The 26861-nt window shown below is 43.1% G+C and overlaps 1 protein-coding gene across 1 annotated transcript in view; it reads left to right on the forward strand.

Annotated features, from left to right (window-relative positions):
• The window catches only part of IFNGR1 (interferon gamma receptor 1), a 49573-nt gene extending 23531 nt beyond the window's left edge, over positions 1 to 26042 (forward strand). The window contains exons 2-7 of the mRNA XM_083176615.1: positions 3287 to 3401; positions 5114 to 5283; positions 11613 to 11770; positions 14825 to 14978; positions 22602 to 22726; positions 24262 to 26042. Of these exons, the coding sequence (XP_083032741.1) occupies positions 3287 to 3401; positions 5114 to 5283; positions 11613 to 11770; positions 14825 to 14978; positions 22602 to 22726; positions 24262 to 24738 (1199 nt within the window). The 3' untranslated portion in view covers positions 24739 to 26042. The remainder of the gene's footprint in view (positions 1 to 3286; positions 3402 to 5113; positions 5284 to 11612; positions 11771 to 14824; positions 14979 to 22601; positions 22727 to 24261) is intronic.
• The last annotated feature ends 819 nt before the right edge of the window (positions 26043 to 26861 follow it).

Here is a 26861-nt window from a genome sequence, read left to right on the forward strand (position 1 = left end):
ATAAACCCCTTTCTTCACTTGTATTTTATGGGTGATCAACAAAACACCCATATTGTGTGAACCCTAGCTGCACAATCTACTTGGTTTGTTTGCGCTTGAGATAGGATAGCTGTTTACATAGTGTCTGAGGCTGCACAGATTGAAATTCTGGTGATTTTAGCCTAAAATCCTGTGATCCTCTCAATCCCAATCCTGGGATTGTCCACTCTGGTTGTGAGCGCTCTCTTTTGCAGCTGCTCACTATTGCAATGAATGGATTTTGGGAAAGGAAAGGAAGGGGGAACGAAGTACTTCAGAGTACTTCATTAGTCTTCTGTTTCTGTACCTGAACTTTGACTTGCTCATACTTTCTCCTGGATTCATGTATGGGCAGAAGTGCTTAAGGAGGCACCGGAGCAAGTACATTTCATCCGCAAGTGAGTGCCGGAGCATTGGAATATATAGATAGAGATATATTATAAAATTTCAAACAAAAAAACTCACCTTCAGGCAAGCCTATCATATTTAAGTACCACACGCACAACCCTCTGAGGCACTTATGTATTATATAGCTTTTCTTCTAGACTTGCAACTTGGTGGGACTGCTATGCTATTACTGGTGCCTGTCCTTGTGTTTCCCACCTATGTCCCTATAGATTGTAAGCTTGCAGAAGGGCCCTCCTACCTCAAAGTCTGTCTGTTACAGTTTGTTTTATTGCTGTATACAATTATAAAGCGCAACGGTATCTACTGCACTATATGAGAAAGTGTAAATAAATAGAATATGAAAAATATTTACAACTAGGTGATTCATCGCACCCTACGGGCGCTCTTCGCTCCGGCGTAAGGGGCTGCGTCCCCTTAATTTGTGAACGTTTGTATTGTGTGAAATATGGTTAGAATTGTATGTTAGATGCCTGTATTGCAACTTGACTTATAGGTGAAATGTGTTAAATAGAGAGCATATGATTTGGAAGGGTGTGTGTATTATTTTGTTTAATTAAAAAGCGGTTAGAGTAAGAAGTACATTGATAGTGTGGAGGGTACAGTGACATTTGTGGGTGTGGGTGGGTGTGCGTGTTGTTGAGGTAGGTGTGTGTGCAATAGTACAGTAGGGTGTTTTTGAGTCAGCGGCTCCCCACTGGTGGAGGTCACGACACAGGAAAACAGGAGGCTGGGTAGTGATAGGGGTGTGTGGGCATAAGGGGGACTAAAAAGGAGGGTGGGGGACACTGTGCAGCTTCTGCCAGTGGGTGAGGGTCCAGCGTGGCAGCACAGGAGTACAGGACGGTGCTCCTGAGTCATTGTCTCCTCCTACTGGGTGGGAGTTCGGGTGCATGAGAGCAGGAGCCTGGGTGGTAAAGCATGATAGGGAATGTGGGCAACACTGGGTGAGCGGGTCCCCACTGGCGGAAGTTACGGGGCAGGAGGCAGGGCAGTGATGGAGGTGTGTGGGCATGAGGGGTTGTAAAGGTTTTTGGCTGTTGCTGAGTAGGGGTAGGCATTGGTGCAGACGCCATCGAAGGTTGGCATTGATGGCGATTTTGCACCCTGCCTCCATAGTAGTAACATATTACTTGGATAACCATCGATTGTTGTAGCTATTGATGGTCATCCATTATATCTGACTGAATAGGCCGTGGGTCAATCGGAACTTGGTGGTGGGACTTCCGGGTGTGGGGGGGCGGAGCTATGCTCCGTGTCCCGGCACCTTAAACAAATTTGAAACTTGATCGGTTCTCCTTTGCCATCGATGTAGGGAAACCATCTGGTCCTCCCACATCGTTGGCAAAGGTATTCAACATCGGCCATAAACCACCGATGATTTGAAATCCTTGATGGTCGATGGGCATCCCTAGAGCTGGAGGAGGGTGGGGGACAGTAAGCAGCTCATGGCAGTGGGTGAGCGTCTCCTCCCACTGGGAGGGAGTGAGTGTGCATGAGAGCAGGAGGCTGTATAATAGCGGTATGTGGGCAAGACATTGATAAAAGTTGTGGTGCTGGTGCAGAGGACCGTGGGGTCTCTTCTAGCAGTGGGGGAACCTGCAGCGTGGCAGCCAGGGCCGGATTTCCCACCTAGAGGCGGCACCTGCTTGTGGCTGTACAGGATCCCCCATTGTCACGGGGGTACGTGGGAGTGGGGGTCCGCTGGGAGGTGGAATTGCCAGAAGGGGGTTAGGGGGGTCTGCAAATTGTGGGAGGGGGGTGTGTGTGGGGATCCGTGACTAGCGGGAGGGGGCGGGGTCCGCAAATCGTGGGAGGGGGCCCGGGGGGGGGGCTTGAATCACGGGAGGGGGTTTGTCGGGGTCAGTGAATTGCGGGAGGGGGGGATGTGGAGGTCCGTGAATCATGGGAGGGTGGGTCGTGGGAGGCTGCGAATCGCAGGAGGGGGGGGGTGCCGTGAATTGCATGAGGGGGGCGTCAATCGTGGGAGGGGGGGTCCGCAAATTGCGGGAGAGGGCGCTGGAGGGGGGGTGTGAATCGTGGAGTGGTCCGCGAATGGCGGGGGGGGCACGGGAGGTGCCGAGGGGGTCTGCAAGTCACGGGAGGGGGGCGCTACGGGGGGTTCCGTGAATCGCGGGAGGGGCGGGGGTCTGCAAATCACAGGGGGGGCTAGAATTGCGGGATGGGGGTTGCGAATCGTGGGAGGGGGCGGTGGTCCGCGAATCGCAGGAGGGGGGGGGTTACGGGCAGTGTTCCCTCTAAGCTGTGCGCACGCACACAACTCGACGAGTGTGCGCACAGACATGACAACAGAGCGCACAAAGCAGCAGTGGTCCCTTTTTGCAGTTGTGGACTCTAATGTGTGTTTCACCCATTAACTACATTGTGTGCTGTGTTTTGAATGTTTACATGTTTAATATCATTTTGAAGTAAAGTTAAAACAAATGCTGAATGTCATTTTCCAGTTATATATGTGACGCACAAAATTAAAAATTTCCTCCCAAAGTTGCACAGCCAAAATCTTTTGCCGCACACAGCCTCCGTAAAATTAGAGGGAACATTGGTCACGGGGGTCCCACGAATCGCGGGGGGGCAGGGGTCCGCAAATCGCTGGGGGGGGGGGCCTAGAATTGCAGGAGGGGTGGTTGCAAATCTCAGGAGGGTGGTGCCGTCAATCACGGGATGGGGAGGTGGTCCGCAAAGAACACTGGTCTTTTCCCTAGGGGGGGGGTTTGTGTATCCCGCTGGGCGGGTGGGTTTGTGTACGGGAACGTTAGCTACACAGGGGATGAGTGACAGAACTGGCTAAATATGTAATGGAGAGTTGTAATTAATTATATTTTTCTTCCCATTTACTTTGCAGTTGATGTGCCTTTTAACTTGATAAAGAAATCCTATAATTTTAACACTACTCTGTATTGGGATTACAACCAAACTTCTGTTACCCCTTCTTTTCACGTGGAAATCAAGGATTACGAGTAAGAATTATTTATTTACATTTTTTATGTAAATTACCCACAATTGTATTTTGCCTTTTAAAAACAATATATTGAAATGACTTTCACCAAGATCTTCATTGGGTACTGAGCTGCGGCTGGTATTCCCCATAATTCAAGACTCTTCAGCATTTCTGTTCTCTTATGCATGTACCAGACTCTTCAGCATTTCTGTTCTCTAAGGCATGTAATCAGTCATATAACACTGATGATAAAAAATATCCAATACAAATTTCTAACCGCTATACGATACCAGTGGCAGCTAATATACAAAGCAGAACATTTTTTAATAGCAACATTACAAAACTAGGCCAAATTTGGAGTGTGGATTAAAGCAGGTTGACCACTAAATGGTTGACAGGGTCAAAATGCCGACATGGTCAAAAGGATATTCAAATGGTCTACACACTTTTTTTGTAGCTTTATATGCCATATGTAAGCCAAAATTAATGTATACGTGTACCCTTGCGGGGTTGCTTTGCTTGCAAGGCTTCAGGCAGAGTGGCTCGTTCCACTACCGCTGAGTTTAGCAAAGGTAACTACCGGTATTCCCAATCATAGTCCACATGCATGGTAAATGCTAAAATAGTTATAAATATAAAACCTGTCAACCATTTTAATTTCAAACTTTTCTATCTGTCGACCTAACACATGTTGTCAATATGCTGTCCAGCTATTGACTGTAGATCTATCATCTAGAACCTCCAAATTTGTGGGCTAGTATGCAAAGGAAAATGGGCTTCTTGTTTCATTCTAGTGATTGTTCTACAATGCAGAGATCATGGTTCAGCTCTTGCACAAATTGAATTCCTGACCTTTTCTAGGTAAACTGAATAGAGGACTTTTAAAACACTATATACACATATGTAAATACAACATTGGTAAGGACATTAAGTGAACCAGTTCTGACAATCTCTGGCTAAGTGGGTACATTTTTAAATGATATTTTTTATTGGCAGTTTGTTTTATTTAATAAAAAAAAAATGGTATATCCAGTAAGGACCATACATTTGTTTCACTGGATTCTTAGCAAGCCTATTCATACACAAGAGGAGTCCCCTCAATACCTGCAGCAATAGACTCGTATGAATAGTGTATTTATTGGGCACTATAAATTCATCTTTAGTGCGGCATTAGTTTCTGAGATCGTAGTGTGGACTACACAGACTAATGAAATATGGTATAAAAAGAAGGAAAGCATTTATTGTATCACCTATAAATAGCATGATGGTGCGTATGGACAATAAAAGCAACAAGGAATTAAGGGGGTTATTCTAGTTTATTCGATTCTCCGTTCATTCACATTGAGAACCGATGTTGCGCTTTTCTGCGCATGTGCAGAGGTGCACGCACCCTACACGGCGTGCGGGGGGGTGGAGAAGGGCAGGCGGGGGGTGCAAGACTGCCCCATTACCATATGAGAATGCCCAGCGCTCTCATAGTAATGATGACGGATGCGGGGGGGCTGGCAGCTGATCTGACCGGATGTCCGCTGCCCGTCCATATCCGTCCCAGCATGCACGCATAAGGAAGGGACTTGAAACTCACTTTTATATGCGTGGTACACCACTTTCGATGGTCGGTGGCATACAAATGGCTGTTTATGCTAAACTGAATCAACTGACATTAATTCATGCAATTTTTTTATTTTCTTATTAAGTCAGAATTTCTAACTATCTCCATTTTTATTTCAGCCTCGGTGATTGGATTGTTGTGGAGTTTTGTAACAATATTTCACATAATTACTGTGACCTTTCTGCACAGATTCTTGATCCTTATTTTTATTATAGTGTTCGAGTAAAAGCTTCTGTTGGGTTTGAAAGCAGTGAATATGCAAACATTGAGTTTTATTTGATAAGTGATGGTAAGTCCCTACAATAAAAGGTTGATTTGTGTGTTTTTGTTTTTTTTGCTTGTTTGTTTTTATTAAATTGTATTGATTTTGATGCCTCTGATTTTCTTTTGGACAAAATGACTTATGCTGTTTGCAGATCCTTAACATTTAGTAGAACCGCATTACCAGCAAGCATTTGACTTCCTGTCCATTTATGCCGCACGCAAAGTGGGCTGCTTCAATGCATTTTATATACCCAAAACACAAGGAATTCAAAGGCTAAGTGTTTCCTCTTTTTGTTTTGAAACATTAAAAAAAAAAAAGTAAAGTGAACAAAGGGCCCGTACATGCTGAACGATGTAGATTAGGCCAGTGGTTCCCAAACCTTTTTGAACCACAATGCTCTACAGCAGCCGTTCTCAAACTGTGGGTCCCGACCTGCTCAGCATGGGATCACGACTCCATGTTACTGACCATCAGGCTGATGACTTTTCTAATCTCAGTCAGTGATTCAAGGAGTCTGAAAAATCTGTTGAATTGTCTGTTATTTTAGACTCCTCACATCAGTTTGTGCCTCCACAATGCTGCCATGTACAGTATGTGTTGTCTGCTGACTACAAATGTGATGTGATGACCTTCTGCAGTCACTTGCTGGGGTCCTGTCATTATTTATATTGTCTGATGGGGTCCCAGAGCAAAATAGTTTGAGGACCCCTGCTCTACAGTGTTTTTTTTTTTTTTTTTTTTTTTTTTTTTTTTCACGACTCCTCTAGGCGGAAAGTTTCTTAAGAAATAAAAAAAAAAAAATTTAATTAAATTGAGTTTTAATGTTATCCTTTAGAATCAGATATGTGGTGAGGGATATCATTTGCTTCTGTTTTTCCACATATTTTAGGATTGGAAGTTACAAATAGTTGTTTTGCTGGTACTCTTTACTTAGAACGGCGCCCACGATTTTGATCGTGGGCATCGTTAGTAAAAAATCTCGGGCATTGAATGCACTAAAAAATCGGGTGCGATGCGACCGACGAGATGCCCGCGATTTCCCATAGAGAACAATGTTAAATGTCTCAATTGACCCAATTTTCCTGTTCAATGCCTCAATTGACCCGATTTTTCCATAGGAAACAATGTTAAATGGGCCACAGAGGCCAAATAGGCACCCTGAAGTGTATAATGGCCACCCGAATTGTTAACGCCACCCCACGATCAACGTCAACCCGAAGCGTGGCGAGCGCAGGCGGTACGCGTCCTACGAACTTTTCATACCCCCACTATCCACGTCGGCGTGGAGTTGAGAATAGAAAGTGTGGCGAGCGCAGCGAGCCACCGAGCCCGAAGCGTGGCGAGCGGACGCGGACAGCTGTGAAGCCCGCGAGGGGACGCGGATACCTGTGAAGGTATCTGCGTCCCCTCGCGGGGCTCGCTGCGCTCGCCACGCTTCGGGCTCGGTGGCTCTCTGCGCTCGCCCCACTTTCTATTCTCAACTCCACGCCGACGTGGATAGTGGGGGTATGAAAAGGTCGTAGGACGCGTACCGCCGCCCCTCGCGGGCTCGCGCTCGCCACGCTTCGGGTTGACGTTGATCGTGGGGTGGCGTTAACAATTCGGGTGGCTTTTATACACTTCAGGGTGCCTATTTGGCCTCTGTGGCCCATTAAACATTGTTTCCTATGGAAAAATTGGGTCAATTGAGGCATTGAACAGGAAAATCGGGTCAATTGAGACATTTAACATTGTTCCCTATGGGAAATCTCGGGCATCTCGTCGGTCGCATCGCACCCGATTTTTTTTAGTGCATTCAATGCCCGAGATGGCCATGATGGGCGCCCTTCTAAGTAAAGAGTACCGTTTTGCTTATGAAATTGACCATAAATAATTTGAATTGGTCCTGGACAACCAATCCAAAGCTCCCCTGCAAGTGTCCCAAGGTACCACTACACAGTTTGGGAGCAACTGGGCTAGGCAATTCCCTTTGGCTAGATCCCCAGTGGCTAGATCGCCCATACACACATAGCGATGTGTGTATGGACGATCTGTGCTAACTCAATATTTTTTATATACATGCAATATCTAGGTCTTGACTGCATGCACTAAAGAGCTGAGCGGGTGATGAGGGACTGCGCATTGCCATTGCTATGCAACTTACACACTGGGCAATAAGAGCTTCATTTCTAAGTGAACTAGACAGATCCCTTAAATAGGGAAAAATGCCCCTGTGTATGGGCCTTTAAGACATGTACCCACTCCGGTTTAAATGTAAAAGAAAATTAGTTCTATTTCATACCTATTTGGAGAGTTTTGTATGCTGTTTGATCCATTGAATTGTGTTTTGTAGTCGTATAACACTGCAAGGAGTGCACCAAGGGCCAAATGTAATATGTTGTGACAATCAGAAAGTGAGAGATTTTGGGACAGTTTTTCCATTTTGTTAAATCAATCATTTACATGGAAAAACCAGATTGACTTTAAAATTAAGAAAAAAATGGGAGGTCTGGAAACAATATATAGAACGTGAAGGGAGTACCTTTTGGGAAGCTATGACCAAAAAATAATATGAGACATGAGAAAAAGGTTAAGTATCTAATAACCCGAACCTGATTTCCCCTTAAGAAATAAGTAAAGGGGGAGAAAGGGAAGGAAAAAGGGAAAAAAAACAGCTAACCATACAACCCCTTTAGAAAGATATTAAACTCTGAACTGACATAACATAATTACAAAGTATGTATGTAAGTAGGGAGAATGCTAGATAATAGTTAGGTGAGAGATAACTTTATCTAGGTATAAAAGGTAAATGTTAGATGAAATATGTTTTATGTGAGAGATAACGATGTCCCTTGTCATTATATGGTATGTCCTATGTTTTAATGTGCAGATATGTAAAAAACTATCATATCTGATGTATTTTTTTTGAAGAAAAAAAAAGGAAAACCAGATTGATTTTGCCATGTAAGTGATTGCCGATTTAATAAAATGGCAAAACTCTTCCAAAATCTGTCACTTTCTGACTGTCACACCCTATTACATTTGGCCCCATGTGTACATACTCATTAGTGTTTTTTGCCATAATAATTGTTCACTTTCTTGTTAAATAACTGCTCTATCTGCGTCTTTTCATGCATGGTATGAAATGTGGCTGTCCTACCATAGCATCTGCACATGTCACATTTTCCCCCACTCCTTGCTCGTCCTCTTACACACAAGGCGGTACTTGCTTCCTAGCAGGGCGCCCAGATTTCTTACGTACGCAAACGTAGTGAAATCGCATCTCATTGCACCGCATGGTACGTTTTGACCATGCGATGCGTGTGATGCGATGCAATATTTGATTGTACAAGCACCCATGCCATGAGATGTGATGGGTGCTTACAATTAGATGTGATGCTATGTGATGTTATGTGTGCATAGTGTGTGACACCATTGTTTAGGGTAAACCCCAGTATCCACGCCACCCCAAAGCGTGACAAGCACAGCGGAACGCGTCCTCCGACCTTTTCATACCCTCACTATCCACTTTGGCGTGGAGTTGAATTCATATAGTGTGGCGAGCCACCGAGCCTGAAGTGTGGCGAGCGGACGCGGAATACATGTAAAGTTCTCCGCGTCCCCATGCGGGGCTCGCTGCGCTCGCCACGGTTCGGGCTCAGTGGCTTGCTGCGCTCGCCACACTATCTAAACTCAACTCCATGCCAACGTGGATAGTGGGGGTATGAAAAGGTCGGAGGACGCGTTCCGCTGCCCCTCGAGGGGTTCGCTGCGCTCGCCACGCTTCGGGGTGGCGTGGATACTGGGGTTGACGCTAAACAATGGCGTAGGTGCAGGTACTTACAATTGTAAGCACCCATCACATCACATACTATGCACACATCCTATCACATAGCATTACATCTCATTGTAAGCACCCATCACATCTCATTGTAAGCACTCATCACATCTCATCGCATGTATAATCAAAAATCACATTGCATCGCATTTGGTGCCATGCAATCTTATGCAATATTTCATTGTATAAGCACTCCTGTGCAGTTAACATGGACATCGCATCGCGCACAGCACTATAGATGGTATGTGATGCGATTGTCCTACGCAGAATAGCACACTAAGATATTTGCTTAGTGGGCGCCCTGCTAGGAAACAAGTACCCACAAGGCAAATTGTTTTTATTTGCCCATTGATCTGTTTGAGGGAACTACATGTCAGCAACAGTCTGAACGCTACTAAATGCCAAGCAACTGCACGAAGTACACATTCTTCTCCCAAAGTGGCACAAAAAGTGGCGCATAACGTTCCCTAGTCTAATTAACTGTATGTGTTAAGATGACCATACTTACTATTTTTATGTTAAATAATTTTAATACATTTTTATGACACAACTAAAGCTAGGTATACCGAGGATAACTGCAGACAATGCAATGCCTTCAATGATTTCCCTTGAACTGACTGTTCTCCCTGACAATCAGTATAGGGTGCTATTCAGACCTTACTTCAGATTACTGCTGTGGAAATTTGCAAACCATTTATTGACCATTTATCGAACTAATGCTCATGAGTCTGGGTTGCAGCGCACTCAAAATCAAATGAATACCTCCCAACATTGTCCGTACACAAAAAGGGATCTGTTGGCCTATTTCAGCAAGGACATGCCCCATTTTCACCGCTGTGGGGGCATGGCTAGCCGCTCTTTGAGCTGCTGACTATGTCCCCAGCCCCTCAGGCTGTAGAATAGACGCTGGGGAGGAGGAGGGACGAAGGTGGTGAAGGAAGCAGGGTGAGAGGAGGGATGCAGGGTGGCAGAGGACATTGTGGAGGAGATGGAAGTGTGAACATCCTGAGTTTTTAAAAATAAATCCAATTTACCTGCTGCCTGCCTGTGGCTGTGTGCGCCCGCGCAAGCAAGGTTATGTAATGTTTATATTTTATTAAGTACTGTATGTTCACATAGCTCCTTTTGTAGTTGTGTCACACTGTACAACAGTTGATGGTTATTTTTGCAAGAGAACAAAAATGAAGATTAAAAAAAAAACTCTTTTTGGGGACACTCTTTGAAATGACTCTGATCTTAAATTGGCCATTTTAAGTTTGCTCGAGCCGTGGCCATCTTTAATATGGGCATAGTGCTGCGGCCAGCCAGGGAAAGTGAGCGGCCGCACAGTAGCTTAAATGAGCCGTCCCACCGGGAAATTACCCGGTTTCCCGGTGGGCCAATCCGTCCCTGGCAGTGGCTAACTGATTGCAGGTCAATGCAATTTCGCTCAGAAACAATCAAGTCTGAAGAACCCCCATAGTGCATACGTATTAAACGATTTTACAAACTGTATTGTTCAGTGGCCACATCCTGGAGCATGCTGTTGTTGACAATATATAGGGCCTAATTCAGCATGGATGGCAAAGCAAATTGTTTTCTCTAATGGACAAAACCATGCAGCACTGTAGGTAAGGCAGATGTATGTGCAGAGAGATTTAGTTTTGGGAGAGTTATTTTGTCTCTGTGCTAGGTAAATTGGGTGCCGGACATGATCCCGACGTCGGGCTAATGACTGTCGGGATCTTATACCACACTGGCTGCTTTATTTTTACACTGCTGTTTAGATTTTAGTTTGAACACACCCCACCCAATTCTAATGCTGGCCACACATCAGACCAACTTTCCTCCAACCATCCAACTAGTTGCTTGGAGGGAATAAAAATCTGGTACTGGATGGGAACAAAGGACAATCCGAAATGTGCTCACAAACCCAGGAAAACTGACTAAAAAATTCAGTCAACTTGTTTAAATCAAACAGGTCCAACTACTGTACCGTGTCTGAGCGACAGTTTTTGTCCTTTTCCAGATTTTGGGAGCAAATATTTGAAGTAAATATTACATTTGCTCCCATCCAGTGACAGATTTTTATTCCATCTAAGCAACTAGTTGGATGGTTGGAGGAAAGTTGGTCTGATGTGTGGCCAGCATAACTCTCCAAGTGGTAAAACTGACCCACATGCAGTGCAATAAGGTTTTGCCAATTAGAGAAAAAAAATACTTTGCAATCCATGTAGAATTAGACCCATACTCAAAATTTTATTGCATGTACAGTTGACAGAGGGGGTTGCTAACACACAACACAATAGCATTATCATGCATATCACTGAAAACTTGTCTAATGTGTACCCATTTTTTAGACTTCTTAATCATTGGGACCTACAGCGTAAATATTTGTTTCAGTTGACTATTCCAGAAGAGGCATTTTGGATTTCCCTCCCTTTTCAACAAAAGTTCACAAAAAAGTACAAATATCACTTAAGGTTTGCTGTAATACTTATTGTATAAATTGTTGTTACAGTATGAATTAAGTTTTATATATATTTCATTGTTTAAGGTGTTATTGGACCACCTACGCTGAATGCATCTGTTGTAGAGAAAATGATTATTGTTGATATTTGGCACCCATACGTTCCACTTATTGATGGGAAAAAAACCGTGGCGGACTATTTTGAAGGTCTTAAATATAGAATACATTATGGAAATGATACAGAGGTATGTGAACATGAAAAACACATTTTTGTTACATTGCATTTTGTAGTCTTACTGATAATTCTGGAACAAATAAGAATTCAATTCACTTTTAATGCATTTTTTTTGAATAATAAAGATATAACAATTGTTGACCTTTGTAGTTACAATACTGTAAATTCCATTTTTTATCTTTAAAGCATAGGAGTTATTCGACCCGATCTTACAACTGCGCATTTGGAGGCCGGGTGATAATCTATTGTTTGTGCATACATACTGCTTACAGTACATGTGAATGAGGCCATCCTGCAATTAAAATCCATAGTCTTTTTTTATTTTATTTTTTTAATTCAGTGGCCAAGGACAAGTTGATTGACAGGAAGCTGCCATTTTTGTGTGTCACCCGGCCATTTTCTGTGAGTGTCAAGGACAAATGCAGGTGTGCCCACGTGTTTTTAGGGTGGGTATGGGATGTCGGCGCTGGCCCAATGAACCTGTTTCTGTCGCAGTGGCCAAGTAGGTCCTGGGCTACACATGGACTGAGTGAGTTGCAAATGAATTTGCAGCTAATCACAAGCCTGCATGGGGCAGGATTTCACTCTGGCTTGGGCGGCTGTTACCTGATTATCATGTCTGAATAAAGGCCACCCCTCCTGCGATTCACGCCCCCCGCGATTCGCGGCACCCCCCTCCCGCGAAACACGGACCCCCACATCCCCCTCTTCTCACAATTCACACCCCCTCCCAACGATTCGCTGCATCCCCCTACGATTCACGACCCCTATTCACATGCCCGCACCCCCCCTCCCGCGATTGACGGCTTCCCCCTCTCCCGCGATTGACGGCGCCCCCCCTCCCGCTATTCACGGACCCCCCACAACCCCCCTCCCGCAATTTGCGGGCCCCCCTTCCCGCGATTTGCGGACTCCCCTGACCCCCTTCCCACAATTCCCCCCACCAGCAGACCCCCGCGACCATGCTTCCGCATTTCACGGACCCCCTAGAGAATGGGGGATCCTGTACCGCCACAAGCAGGTACCGCCCCTCGGTGGGAAATACGGCCTTGGCTGCAACGCTGCAGGTTCCCCCACTGCCAGAAGCGTCCCCACGGTCCTCTGCACCAGCGCCACAACTTTTATCAATGTCTTGCCCACATACCACTATTATACAGCCTCCTGCTCTCATGCACCCTCACTCCCTCCCAGTGGGAAGAGACGCTCACCCACTGCCGGGAGCTGCATACTGTCCCCCACACTCCTCCAGTTCTAGGGATGCCCATCGACCATCAATGATTCCAAATTATCAATGGTTTATAGGCGTTGTTTAATACTTTTGCCATCGATGTGGGAGGACCAGATGGTTTCCCTACATCGTTGGCAAAGGAGAACGATCAAGTTTCACACTTTTTTAAGGTGCCAGGACACGGAGCATATCTCCTCTCCCCCCCCCCCCCAACACACACACACACACACACGGAAGTCCCGCCATGAGTTCTGATTGACCCACGGCCTATTCAGTCATATAATGGATGACCATCGATAGCTACAACAATCAATGGTTATCCAAGTACTATTTTATTCCTATCGATGGTAGGGTGCAAAATCACTGCCCTGCCTCCTGTTCTCCTGCCCCGAAACTTCCGCCAGTGGGGACCCGCTCACCCTGTGTTGCCCACATTCCCCTATCATGCTTTACCACCTCCTGCTCTCATGCACCCTAACTCCCACCCAGTAGGAGGAGACACTGACTCAGGGGCACCGTCCTGTTCTCCTGCGCTGGCATGCTGTATGCGCACCCACTGGCTGGAGCTGCACAGTGCACCCCACCCTCCTCTACACCAGTGCAAAAGCTTTAGTCCCCCTCATACCCACACACCCCTATCACTACCCAGCTTCCTGCTCTCCTGAACCGTAACTTCCACCACTGGGGAGTCGCTGACGCTGTGTTGCCCACATACCCCTATCATTCCTTATATCCCAACCTCCTGCTCTCATGCACCCTAATTCCCACCCAGTAGGAGGAGACACTGACTCAGGGCCACCTTCCTGTGCTGCCACGCTGAACCCTCACCCACTGGCAGAAACTGCACAGTGTCCCCCACCCTCCTCTTTAGTCCCCCTTATGCCCACACACACCTATCACTACCCAGCTTCCTGTTTTCCTGTGTTGTGACCTCTGCCAGTGGGGAGCCGCTGACTCAAAAATACCCTACTATACTATTGCACACACACACCTAAACCACATGCACGCACACCCCCCCCACACCCACAAATGTCACTGTACCCTCCACACTATCAATGTACATCTTCCTCTGTAACCACTTTTTAATTAAACAAAACAATACACACCCCCTTCCAAATCATATGCTCTCTATTTAACACATTTCACCTATAAGTCAAGTTGCAATACAGGCCATCTTTCATACAATTCTAACCATATTTCACACAATACAAAAGTTCACAAATTAAGGGGGTGCAGCCCCTTACGACGGTGTGAAAAGCTCCCGTAGGGCGCGATGAATCGCCTAGTTGAATATATCTGATTAGTTCACCAAAAACGGTCCTTGTATTTCATGGATAAAAGTGTATTATGCTATACTGGCAAGCAATTTTTTCATACTGCACGTTATACTGGATTTAAGCATTCTGGTCACTAGATAATTTCTAGAAAGAAATAGTAGTATTTTTGCTGCTTTTTAACAATCGTGTTTACTGTGTGTAGTGAGAAATGTTATATTGATGTGCCCTTGAGCATAGTCTTACCATTTGTATAGTTAATGGTGTATGCACATTGTACAATGTGCATGAGATTTTGACTGTATAGTCAAAATCTCATCTGGATCTCATGCAGATCGCACAGGTTTTAACCCTTGCGATCCCGATGCGCGCTCCCGTATCGCGGCTAGAAAGTCTTGGCTGCATAGACTATATGACTTTTTGTTTTTGTTTAAGCAGTATTCCAATTGTACAAAAATAAACTTGTACATGTTTTTATTTTTTTTGTTCTAGTAATACTACATTATTGCGAAATATATTTTTGAATGATTATTAATTTATTTTATTATTTATTTTTCTCCAGTTAACAGACGATTGTGATGAGCTTGGATGTTCAGCCAAAATTTTAACCACAAATGCAAGCATCTACTGTGTATCTGCACAAGGTGTACTGGAGTTTGACCCAATAACAATAGAAAAGTCAAAGGAAATCTGCATAGAGATTGTTGAAGCAAATGGTCAGTTATGACTACACAATTCGGTTTCACCCAAGTCCAACATTAACATGCATTATTTTAAACCACAGCATACAGTAATAAGGTTCCCTTTCTTACACAACCTATAACAATCTATAGAAGGATGTTGTACCATTAAGGGGTATATCCATACAAGGAACAAACTTAAATAGCACTTCCTCAATTCTACTGCCAGTATTTGACCTTAAAAAATATCAGTTGTGAATATCAACAGCTCTGTTATAGAATTTGCATTTAAGTAGAAGTAAAGGTGGCCATACACACGCAAATTTATCTTCAGATCTGTCTGATTGGAACGAAAACATGGTTATGGATGAGAGCAAATGACAGTTGACCATTTGCTTGGAAATGCTGTAAAACTGACAAAATGTAACTCATCCATAACCATGTTTTTATTCCAACCAGCCAGATATAAAGATAAATCTTACTAGTGTATGGGCACCTTAAGATATCACTTCGGACGTGATGTAATATTCTAGATTGTATCTTAGATAAAGTTTGTGCTAAATGTATATTATAATGGCCCTGTTATGCCAACAATTAGCAAGCTGTATGATTACTAAACTAAATAATTATGGCTGAAGTAATGTGAATTAAGTAATATTATGACCGTGTGTGTGTGTGTGTGTGTGTGTGTATATATACAGTACATACAGTGTGTGTGTGTGTGTGTATATATATATATATATATATATATATATATATATATATATATATATATATATATATATATATATATATATATATATATATATATATATATATATATATACACACGATAATAGTTATTTTTTGTAAAAACCTTGGGTACTTGTTTCCTAGCACGTCGCCCACGATTTTAATCTTATGACATCGTTTTGATCGCATGCGATGCGATCGATGCAATCAAAATGATTTTTTTAATTGTACAGGCACCCTGATGGGTGATTATATGCACCCCCATTGATAAAGCCACCCCCACTATGAACGCCAACCCGAAGCGTGGCGAGCGCAGCGGCACGCGTCCTCCGACCTTTTCATAACCCCACTATCCACATCGGTGTGGAGTCGATTTTATATAGTGTGGCGAGCCACCGATCCCGAAGCGTGGCGAGCGCACAAGGATTACTTCACATGTATTCTGCCGCCCCTAGTGAGGCTCGCCTTGCTTCGGGCTCGGTGGCTCGCTGCGTTCGCCACACTATATAAAATCAACTCCATGCCGACGTGGATAGTGGGGGTATGAAAAGGTCGAAGGACACGTACCGCCGCCCCTCTCTGCGCTCGCCACGCTTTCGGTTGTCGTTGATAGGGGGGGTGGCGTTAACAATGGGGTGCATTTAACACCCCATCACGGTGCCTGTACAATTACAAATCGCATTGCATGCCATTGTAATGGCATGCGATACGACGCGATATTAAAATTGTACAGTTCGCCTCTTAGAACCCGAAAATCCAGTCCCATTGCATACCTTAGTTAGTGGTAGGCGATGGCATAAGATGGGCACCTAAAATTCCGCTTAAAGCCATGCTTCTCTCTGGCTAGTGCTTCCTGCAACAAATTTGTGAAAGCTGAAGACTAATTTCACTTCAAGTTTTTAATGTCACATAAAGTTTTAAGCTGTGCAATGGTGATTGCACTGAGCCAAAAATTGTGAGACTTTCTTGAACACCTCACTTTAAAAATTGTGTTCCTACTCCACATATCATGAGGGGAGAAGTCAGGCAGCAGTTGGGACAGTTCTAGGGGGGGGGGGGGGGGGATAAGGGCAGGCAATGCTGTGGGTAGGGGCAGGCCCATTTCTAGAAGGGGACAAGCTGTGCAGCTGCCAGGGGCGCCATATGGCTTGTCTGTTAAAACAACTGGGGCACCAGCTCCCCCTGCCACCGCTTCCCTTCAGAGAGGAGAAGACTGCATCGGGTGTCTCTCCTTCCCCTCACTGTGTCCCTGTGACTGGGCCATCAGCCAATCAGAGCTCACGGGCCATCAGTCAATCAGGAGCCATCCTGCAAGGTATGATTGGCTGATTGCCCAATCACAGGGACAGTGGACACAGCAAAGAGACTCATCTCCTCGGAAGTGGCTGTGGAGGAGACAGATGCCCATATGTGTAATGGGCAACAAGTTGTGCAGCGTAATGGGCATCATGGAGTGGGACGTATTGGGACAGTGTGGGGTGTAATGGGCATCATGGTGTTCGGAATAATGGGCATCACAGCGGTGTGCAATGGGTATCACTGTGTGTGGCATAATGTGTAATGGGTATCATGGGGTGGAATGTAATTGGCATCACGGTGTGTGGCGTATTGTGTACTTAGCTTCAAGGTGTGCAGCATAATGTGTAATTGCCATTACGGCTAACAGTGTATATTGATTTATGTAGCCTGTTATTGTTTGGTCTTAATTTGTATGGCATACTTGGTCAATGTGTGGGCCATGTTTATATGCCCGCCATCTTAAACGTGGGAGGACAACGACCATTCCTGCGGTAACCAATGTCTGGTCATGCAGGTAGCAAATGTGAGGTGTAAGGTAATGGTTTTCCTACTAGACCACACCCATTATAGCTAGGCCATGCCACTTTTTTTGCACAATTTCTTCACTACCACATTATGTATTGGGGGCGGGGGGGGGAGGGTGGTTGCATTTTTATTTCTTCGCACTGTTCGATAAATTGTCTAGAAATAGCCCTGGGTAGGTAAAGGTAATAGTCGGGGTAGTAGTGCTGTTGGTGGAAGGAATGGGGTAAGGGTGGGGTGGTTAGGTAGTACTGGAGAACATTTAAGATCCTTATTTTTTTACACCTTGCATCATCAATGTATCGTTTACAAGCTTTCCAATTCTTATACATATAGAGCTCTATTCTGATACACTTGCTCCCCTGCACATTTTCACGGGAGAGCAATGTTTTCCTTCTGCGCATGTGCAGACGCTGGGTGCAAGTGGGAACAGTGAACTTCTAGTTCTAGTTCGCTGTCCCGTTTGCACCTACCAGTGTGAGCGTTGGGAGATGGCGACGAGCTGCGCCCATGGGAAGACCCAGCATTTCATAGGCATCTCCATGCAAACGCTGTGGTGGCCTAGCGGCGACTCTGACCAAAGGAATCTTTCTACTAGCTAGCAGTGAGTGTAACCGCTCCAGCAACTTGTGCGAGCAGCATTGATTAGATCTTCTATGTCTGCGGTACACTATACCGCTTCCTGGGGCACGTGATTCTTGCCAGCAGTTCTTGTTTTCGTGTGTGTTCTTAAATAAAACTTTTATAAACAGACTCATGCACTATGGAGCGCTCATTCTCATTACAGCTATAATATATATACTGTATTTGCTGGCGTATAAGACTACTTTTTTTCCCCTGAAAAACACACCTCCAAGTGGGAGGGTCGTCGTATACGCCGGGTGCACTTATATAACTCTATATTTTGAGTGGAAATGTTGGGGGGTCGCCTTATACGCCGGCAAATACTGTGTATTTTACTTTGCTCATGGTGCGCTTCTCCTTCTTTTGTGTGTGTGTGTGTGTATATATGTATGTATATATGTATGTATGTGTGTGTGTGTGTGTGTGTGTGTATGTATGTGTATATATATATATATATATATATATATATATATATATATATATATATATATTTTATATATATACTCTGCACACACTAAATTAACTGGTAATAAATAGTGGAGATTTGGTTCATGAATTGATCAATGCATTTAAGCCTGCAGCCCCCTTCACGGGACCCCACTTTTCTGCAGGTCCTAACACTATCGCTCAAAATGGCTACAATACACATAGCTATCACATCAATGTTTGATTCCAGGCATGCTATCTGGTCTAAAGCTCACAGCACACTGTGCTTTTATAGGTGAGCAGCTACCAACACACCTGTCACTAATCATCTAGGGAACTGATGTTTAAACAATGTGTTCACAAGCCATAGGGCACCCCAAAACTAGGAAAGGTGAGTGCCGATGTTTAGTGTGTATATAATATATATATATATATATATATATATATATATATATATATATATATATATATATATATATATATATATATATATATATATATATATATATATATGTGGGGGGAACCCCTTCCTGCGCTATAGAAATAGAAGCAGCACCTCTGAAGGGTCTTCTGTTAGACAAGACCCAAACAATAGAAATGGGAAAACCGGGGGGTATCAGAGTGCGCTAAGATACAATCAATAACGATTTAAACATTTGGTATTTAATATAAAATATAAAACGTACAGGTATAAGTACAAGAATAAAATTAGCCCTTTTTTTAGGGTATCACAGATATACAATTGGTGAACATGAATAATTGCTGTTCAATTCATGAGATCTTGATCACAGTTAGCCCAACGCGTTTCGTCATATCATGACTTCATCAGGGGCGGATATTGTAATCAGCATTGACCGTATGTGTCTTATATACAATGTGCAGCTTGGTGCCTCAGAATCAATCCGGTGCAATTTCAGCAATCGTAAAGGAACAAGGGGTATCTATGTATGTCCTATATACAATTTGTAGCTTGATGTTTCAGAATCACTCTGGTGCAATTTCAGCAATCGTAAAGGAACATGAGATGATCCCAGTATAATGCAAACTGTCAAGATTTTGCCAGATGTACAGAATTGGTAGAGAGATCAGAAGCAACAACCTGCAACAGGGGTTCACCAGTGTGAGTGATAGCCCTTGATGCCAGACAGTCTGGCATCAAGGGCTATCACTCACACTGGTGAACCCCTGTACCCCAGTAAAACAGAACAGGTGTTGTATATTATCGAATCGCGGGGGGGCACACGGGGGGTTGCAGTGAATCGCGGGAGGGGGGGGATCGTGGGGGAGGGTGTTGCCGCGAATCGCGCGGGGGGGGGGGGGGGGGTGCCCAGACACACACACACTTTGAGTGACAGATGTAGCCAAATATATAAGATAGATATATATATATATATATATATATATATATATTATATATATATAATATACAGTATATAATATATATATATATATTTATAATTGAGTTTTTTTAATATAGCGCAGCAGATTCTGTTGCGCTTTACAATAGTAGACAGTGATAAAACAAACTGGGTAACAACATTTACTTTTAGGCCATCAAGGATGCTACCTTAACCTGCTATAAGGTAACGTAACATACTGTAAATAAAAAACATGCAAGAGAAAAATAGTTCACCAAAAGATACAAAACATATCAAACGTATAACAATTAAAAAGAAACAAGGTACTTGTTTCCTAGAACGGCGCCCACGATATTCAGTCGTATGGCATTGTATTCAATTTAAAATTGTATACCATTGTATATGGCAGGGGTCTTCAACCTTTAAGACCGAGTGGGCCACATAAAAAAAATTAAACGAAGCCCGAGAGCCACTAAGTTATACTGAGGTGTTTTAACTATTAAAACTATTTAAAAATGTGACTGTAAGATTACAAGACCTTTTCCATACTAGCAAACCCATAATAAAGACTTCAAACAATAAGGTTTCAGTCATAAAAGAATTGTCTGCTTACTTTTGTTTTCTTCAAGTCAGTCCGAAACTTGGCATTGCTCACCTCACCCCATGTTCAGCAAAACATTTCAAAATGCAGCAAGTTCACCTCATCCCCAACTCCATGTTCAGCAAACCATTTAAAAATGCAGCCAGCCCCCCACCCCATGTTTAGCAAACCATTTGAAAATGCAGCCAGCTCACCTCACCCCCACCCCATGTCCCATGTTCAGCAAAACAATTTTAAATGCAGACAGCTAACCTCACCCCCCCCCCCCCCCCAAAAAAAAAGAAAAACATTTCTAAATGCAGCCAGCTCACCTCAAACCCCCCCCCCCCCACCAAAACATTTCTAAATGCAGCCAGCTCACCTCACACCTTCACCAAAACATTTCTAAATGCAGCCAGCCAGCTCAACTCACCCTCACCCCCACGTTCAACAAACCATTTCTAAATACAGCCAGCTCACCCTCTCCTGAGGCACCTGCCTTAGTGTCCCTTGCAGAGGGCTGCTGCTGCTGGCGGCGTCTGTCTTTGCTGTCTTAACAGCTAAGGAGCAGGCAGGGACAGGTGCAGTGCGCGGCTGGCGGTGGTTGTAACTCCAGTCTCCCGGCTGTCTGAAAGGGTGTGGGCGAGATGAGTGCACGTCGTCAGGAAGTAGACAATGCGCATGTCCGCGCACAGTCCCACCCGCCCCAGCCTCAACCTCACCCAGCAGCATCCTCCGCCGCGTCCCACTGCTAAGAGGACAGTGCGGAAGGATTTTTTTCCCTTCAGCACGCCAATCATTTTAATAATGCTATTCACTGGTGGGCCAGGAAAAACAAGTCGACGGGCCACGGGTTGAAGACCCCTGGTATATGGCATACAATGCAATGCGATTTTAAATTGTATAAGTACCCTAATGGGTTTTGTCAATGTTAAATGGTCCCCCTATAAGATTTTTAATTGTATAAGCACCTTTAATAGGTGCTTACAATGTTAAATGCACCCCCACGCCACCGCCACTATCAAGCCAACCCGAAGCGTGGCGAGCGCAGCGGTAAGCGTCCTCCGACCTTTTCATACCCCCACTATCCACGTTGGCGTGGAGTTGATTTTATATAGTGTGGCAAGCGAGGCGAGGGGACGCGTATTACCTTACATGTATTCCGCGTCCCCTAGCGGGGCTCGCTGCGCTCACCACACTATCTAAAATCAACTCCTCGCCGACGTGGATGGTGGGGGTATGAAAAAGTCAGAGGACGCGTACCGCCGCCCCTTGCGGGCTCGCTGTGCTCGCCACGCTTCGGGTTGCCGTTGATAGTGGGTGTGCTTTTAACATTGTAAGCACCCATTACGGTGCTTATACAATTAATAATCTTATAGGGGGGCCATTTAACATTGAAAGAACTCATTAGGGTGCTTATACAATTTAAAATTGTATACTATCGCATTGTATGCCATATACAATGGTTTATAATTTTAAATTGTATAACATCGGGTGCCATCGCATACCATTGTAAGGCTTATGGTATACGATGTGATGGGCGCCGTGCTAGGAAACAAGTACCAAAAACAATTTAATGATCGTTCATCATGTACACTTACACACTCCCATAGTATCTGGCACTCAAACAACAGAGTTTACTTAAACTGGTTCCCACAAATACCGCCACGGCTCTGAGGCCAGACAGTCCAATATACATATCATGCAAGTGGCACTCACGTTACTGCAAGAGATGACACAACTCACTGTTAACTTCGATCAACATTTAGGTATTTATTAATTTTATTGATCCTGAAGATGGTATCATCCGCACCTAATAGAATCGACCCCTATGTGAGGGTGGGGAGATTCAGTTCTTGGCAATGTACATGCATGTGGAATGTTCAGTTGTGCACTACCCTGTTTTTTACACAATATTTTTTATTTGAATTTATAGTTACACCAATTTTCTTTCACTGTTGAAAATTCCTCCTGCCGAAAAGGCGGACATCTGCAGTCTTGTAAAAAGTTACCTGAAGAAAAAACTAATCTACTAATAACATTATCCCTGATCTACTATATTGGCACATTGGTTTGTAATTAGCGTTAAATGTAATTACATCTTTTTCTTGCTTAAAGGTATTTCCAAACATATCGTCATCATTTTCACCTCAATCACTTTGGCCATTGCACTGTTGGGTATTTTTGCAATTTGTGTGTTCAGAAAGAAGACTGCTGCTACAGACAAGGTGCCGGAGTCCCTGGTAAGAACATTTATATTAAAAAGTGAGGGGTTTGCACTATATTCTGCTTATGTTTTTTTATAAGGGTCAAATTTACATTAGTGTCCTACTGTACTAATGCCTGTAAGTGCCAGTACATTTAATGGAAAATAGGCAATATGAGACACTTCCCATGAGAAAATAAAAATGCTGCTATGACGCTAAGCATTTCATTTTCCAATAGACTATAGACACCTTGCTGTCTCTTTAAATGCAAATTGCTGGATATTGACTGGCCTAGTAAGATGGCTTGTAGCTATTTATTACCTTTTTTTTTTTTACTTTATTTAAGCTTTTACCAAATGAATATATAGTGCAGGTATGATACTGTCCTGAAAATTTGCTTAGTAATTTATTTAGTGTTTCTTTTGCACATGCTAAATATATAGTGCTGCTCTTAATTGCAAATATAGAGGAAGAAAAATGGGGTTGTACAGTAGCTTCTGAGGAAATATGCCTTTTTATAGTTGACAAAATAGGAGAAAGATGTCTGCCAATTATTCTTATGTGGTGCTAAATTCTGGGATTACAGTTGTGTCCTCAAACATCATTGTTGTGCCAAACAGACCCTCTTGGCATGCCAGGTCCTGTGAGAATTTGTGTCTTTTTGCCTAAAATACTTATTAGTCCCAACAATAAGATGCAGCTAAGGTGCACCAGGAGATGCTGGTGAGTAATTTCGTATACAACACTTTTATATGTGTGTGCAACAGAGTCTCTGTTTTTGTATATGAAGTGCTACAATTAATCAGCCACAACTTTTTTCCAACTTTTTTTCAGCCACAACTTTTGTCCTCCATATTCGGACTCAGTCACACACGATATACAATGTCCTTTATAAAATTATTACCATCTGGTGGTGCATACTAGCTGTATTGTCCTGTTACTTTTATATGCATTTTGGCAAAAAGACTTCCAACGCTAGCAGACTTCCACGAAACCTTGTGACTCTCTAACCATAGACATTTCACGCTATGTAGCATATTGATGCCGGATGTTTGAGGCTAAGGAGGATATTTAATCCTGGATTTTGACTGTCAGAACTTTCCAACAGTCGGAATCCTAGCCCATTTCTGCCTGGCTTGTCAGTATAGCGACAAGCGGAATTCCATGTCCACATTCAAAAAAGGGGGCATCTCTGCAAAAACCGCCGTGGATTGTCAAGATCCGGCCTTGCACTAGAGAATCAACTGCCTTTTTCAACAAAACAGATCTGACTGGTTTTAAAGTCAGACCTGTTTTGTTGGAATCCACCTTCAATGCTGTCAAACTACAGCATTGAATAGACGGCCGCTGCGATTTCCCCTGTTGGAAATAGTGGCGGTTATTGAATACCACCCTATAGCTGTATCTCTATAAATGATTGTATAGACACATACTGTAATGGTGTCTACTTTGAATACACCTGAAAAGTAATACCGAGCAGTCTTTTTTAGATTGAAAGGATTTTTTTGTAAGGGATTCTGTTTTTGATTTCTCAATTCTGCTAATACTTTATTGCTTCTTGCATTTTGCAGAGGACTATAGTAAGAAGCATGGCTCCCCGTATTATGTTCTCAGAGCCAAGGACAAAATATAACCATGTTTCTGTATCGCCACCTGAATCGCCTGAGGAAAAAATACAATGGGAGGGAAAGGAAAATGTGGATATAAATGTGTCGCCCAACTCCGTTTCAGAAGAGAGTGTTGAACCTGGGTACCAAAGCTCACTAACAGAAACTGAACATATATCGGATGAAGGCCAGGATGGAAATGCAGAGGAAGAGTCTAGCAGTAACAAATATTTCCGTACAAATAGTAGCAATAACAATGATTCTAGTGTTACTTCTAAATCAGAGGAATTGCAGGAAAATGCTAAGCAGGAAGCACCCAGAGATATCAAACCAGTCACAAATGCCTTTGGCTATGACAAACCACAATTTCCTTGTGACCTTCTTCTATATATGAGCAGAGAGAATCACGAGATTCAACCAAGCAGTTCAAATGACCACTAACTTGTTTTCCGCCCATGACTATAATTTGCCAAAGCCAGGCACATAGTGAAGACTGTGGGTTGATTCCAACTGCAGGGAGATAATGTTGGGTGGTGGTATACTGTACTCAGGGAAAGGTGCAACAAGGCTTTGCTACCTGTCATTCATTCTAGGACTGGTGACGAAGATATGTGGTTCATGGCGTTTAATTCATATTGGACAAGATGGCTGATCTCATAGACAAGTGATCTATGATAGATCAGTGCTAAGGGTCAACAAGTAAAATTGTTTTGTTTTCAGTGCTGCTGTCTGCCTCACTGACTAAAAAGTAGATGACCAGAAATATTTTGTAAACAAAATGATGACTGTGCCAATCAGATATGTATGTATGTACTAATTAAAGATCTGTACTAGGAATGCTAAAATAAGACATTATTGCAATGGGCAGAGCGGCATCAGTGCTGAGATCTTTGATTGGTTTCCCACATCTATGTGGAGTTTCCTCCAGGTACTCCAGTTTTTATTTCCCATTTTTTTAGTTAACTCTTTTGTTTAATATTTTCTGAAGTAAAAATTTATTTTTATTTTGTTGTTTGCCAGTTCATTTAGTCTGCAAATATATTGTTGTAAACCACTTTAATTGTCATACTACTATTCATCGAGTTCAGGGGCAGCAGGCACACAGACAACTGCCCTGCCTCTCATTTAGAAAAGTTGTCTTTGTGTTGCTGCACTTGTATTAAACAATGTGCAAAGACGCATGCTGGTATGGGAGGATCTTTAAGCACTTTCAAAACATGGAGTGTGTGTGCGTGGTGCGCAACCAATCAGCAGCTGACACGGGGTTGTCAGACCCCAGGGGGTAGAAAGATATACAGTACAACTAAGGACACATTCAATCACCAGTCTGGATCCATCTACAAACCAGACCACCCAGGATGGTAACATTCATGTCAGTTATTAAGTGCCAACTTACCTAAATATTCCTTTTTAAAGAATTTATTGGACACGCAGTCTATTGATTCACACCCTTTTTAATTATTATTATTTTTATTTTCATATTGTATATTTTAATGTATTATTAAATTTGTTTATACCTTTGAGCACCGTCTGATCCATTTATTGGTATAGCCAGCGCTGACACTCCTTGCTTCTTCACTTTCAAAACATGCTTGTAACTTTTTTAGTTATCGCTGTTCTTACGGAGTTCTTTAAACCTATGGTATGTTTTTGCTTTTTAATGTTACATACTGTATGTTTTGAATGTTAAAACAGTTTGTGTTTTTGTTCTTTTTAAATTGCATTAAAAATACATGCACACTTGGCACCTAGCAAATTTTATATAGTCTAGTGTCTGTGTGTCTCCGAAACACTGCCATCTGTTGGCAGCAAGTGAAACTATACTACTAGCTTTTGAAGCATTAGCTTTGGGCAGGCTTACTAGTGTGTGTGTGTGTGTGTGTGTGTGTGTTTGTGTGTGTGTATGAAAAATGTCACAATACATTTGAAACGTCGGTTTACCTGAATTGGAGTTTGTTTTGGAGTGCCACCCACCTGCATGCTGATAGATAGATAGATAGATAGATAGATAGATATATATATATATATATATATATATATATATATATATATATATATATATATATATATATATATATATATATATATATATATATATATATATATATATATATATATATATATATATTCTGCTCCTCTTGAAGTCCATGAGTGGACGAAACGTGTCGGGACCACCTTCTAATCCTTCCTGCCACTGAGCCCAGAGACTACTGCTCTACCTCCTGGTTTCCAACCAAGGAAAAGGACTTCCGTTTTTTTAACAAGAAATTATATTTTACCTCTTATCTAGCTATGTACTAACTACAGCTCTCAAAATATATATACCTCTTTCCAATATACATCCTTCTATGTCTTTGTATATGTAATATTGTGCTTGTCATCTCCCACCTATTCCCCCGTTGTCTTCCTCCCTTTCCCCCACCCCCACCACCCATCCAGATCAACTTAGAATTGTTATATTTATTCTTTTTTTATGTGATAAGTTGCTCTACCTTGTAATTTTACTATATACAATTTTACTCTCTTTATTTTTACCTTAATATCTCTGTATACAGTATATGTCT

This window comes from Crinia signifera, chromosome 3 (assembly GCF_055691185.1).
Source record: "Crinia signifera chromosome 3, ASM5569118v1, whole genome shotgun sequence".
Taxonomy (NCBI): Eukaryota; Metazoa; Chordata; class Amphibia; order Anura; family Myobatrachidae; genus Crinia; species Crinia signifera.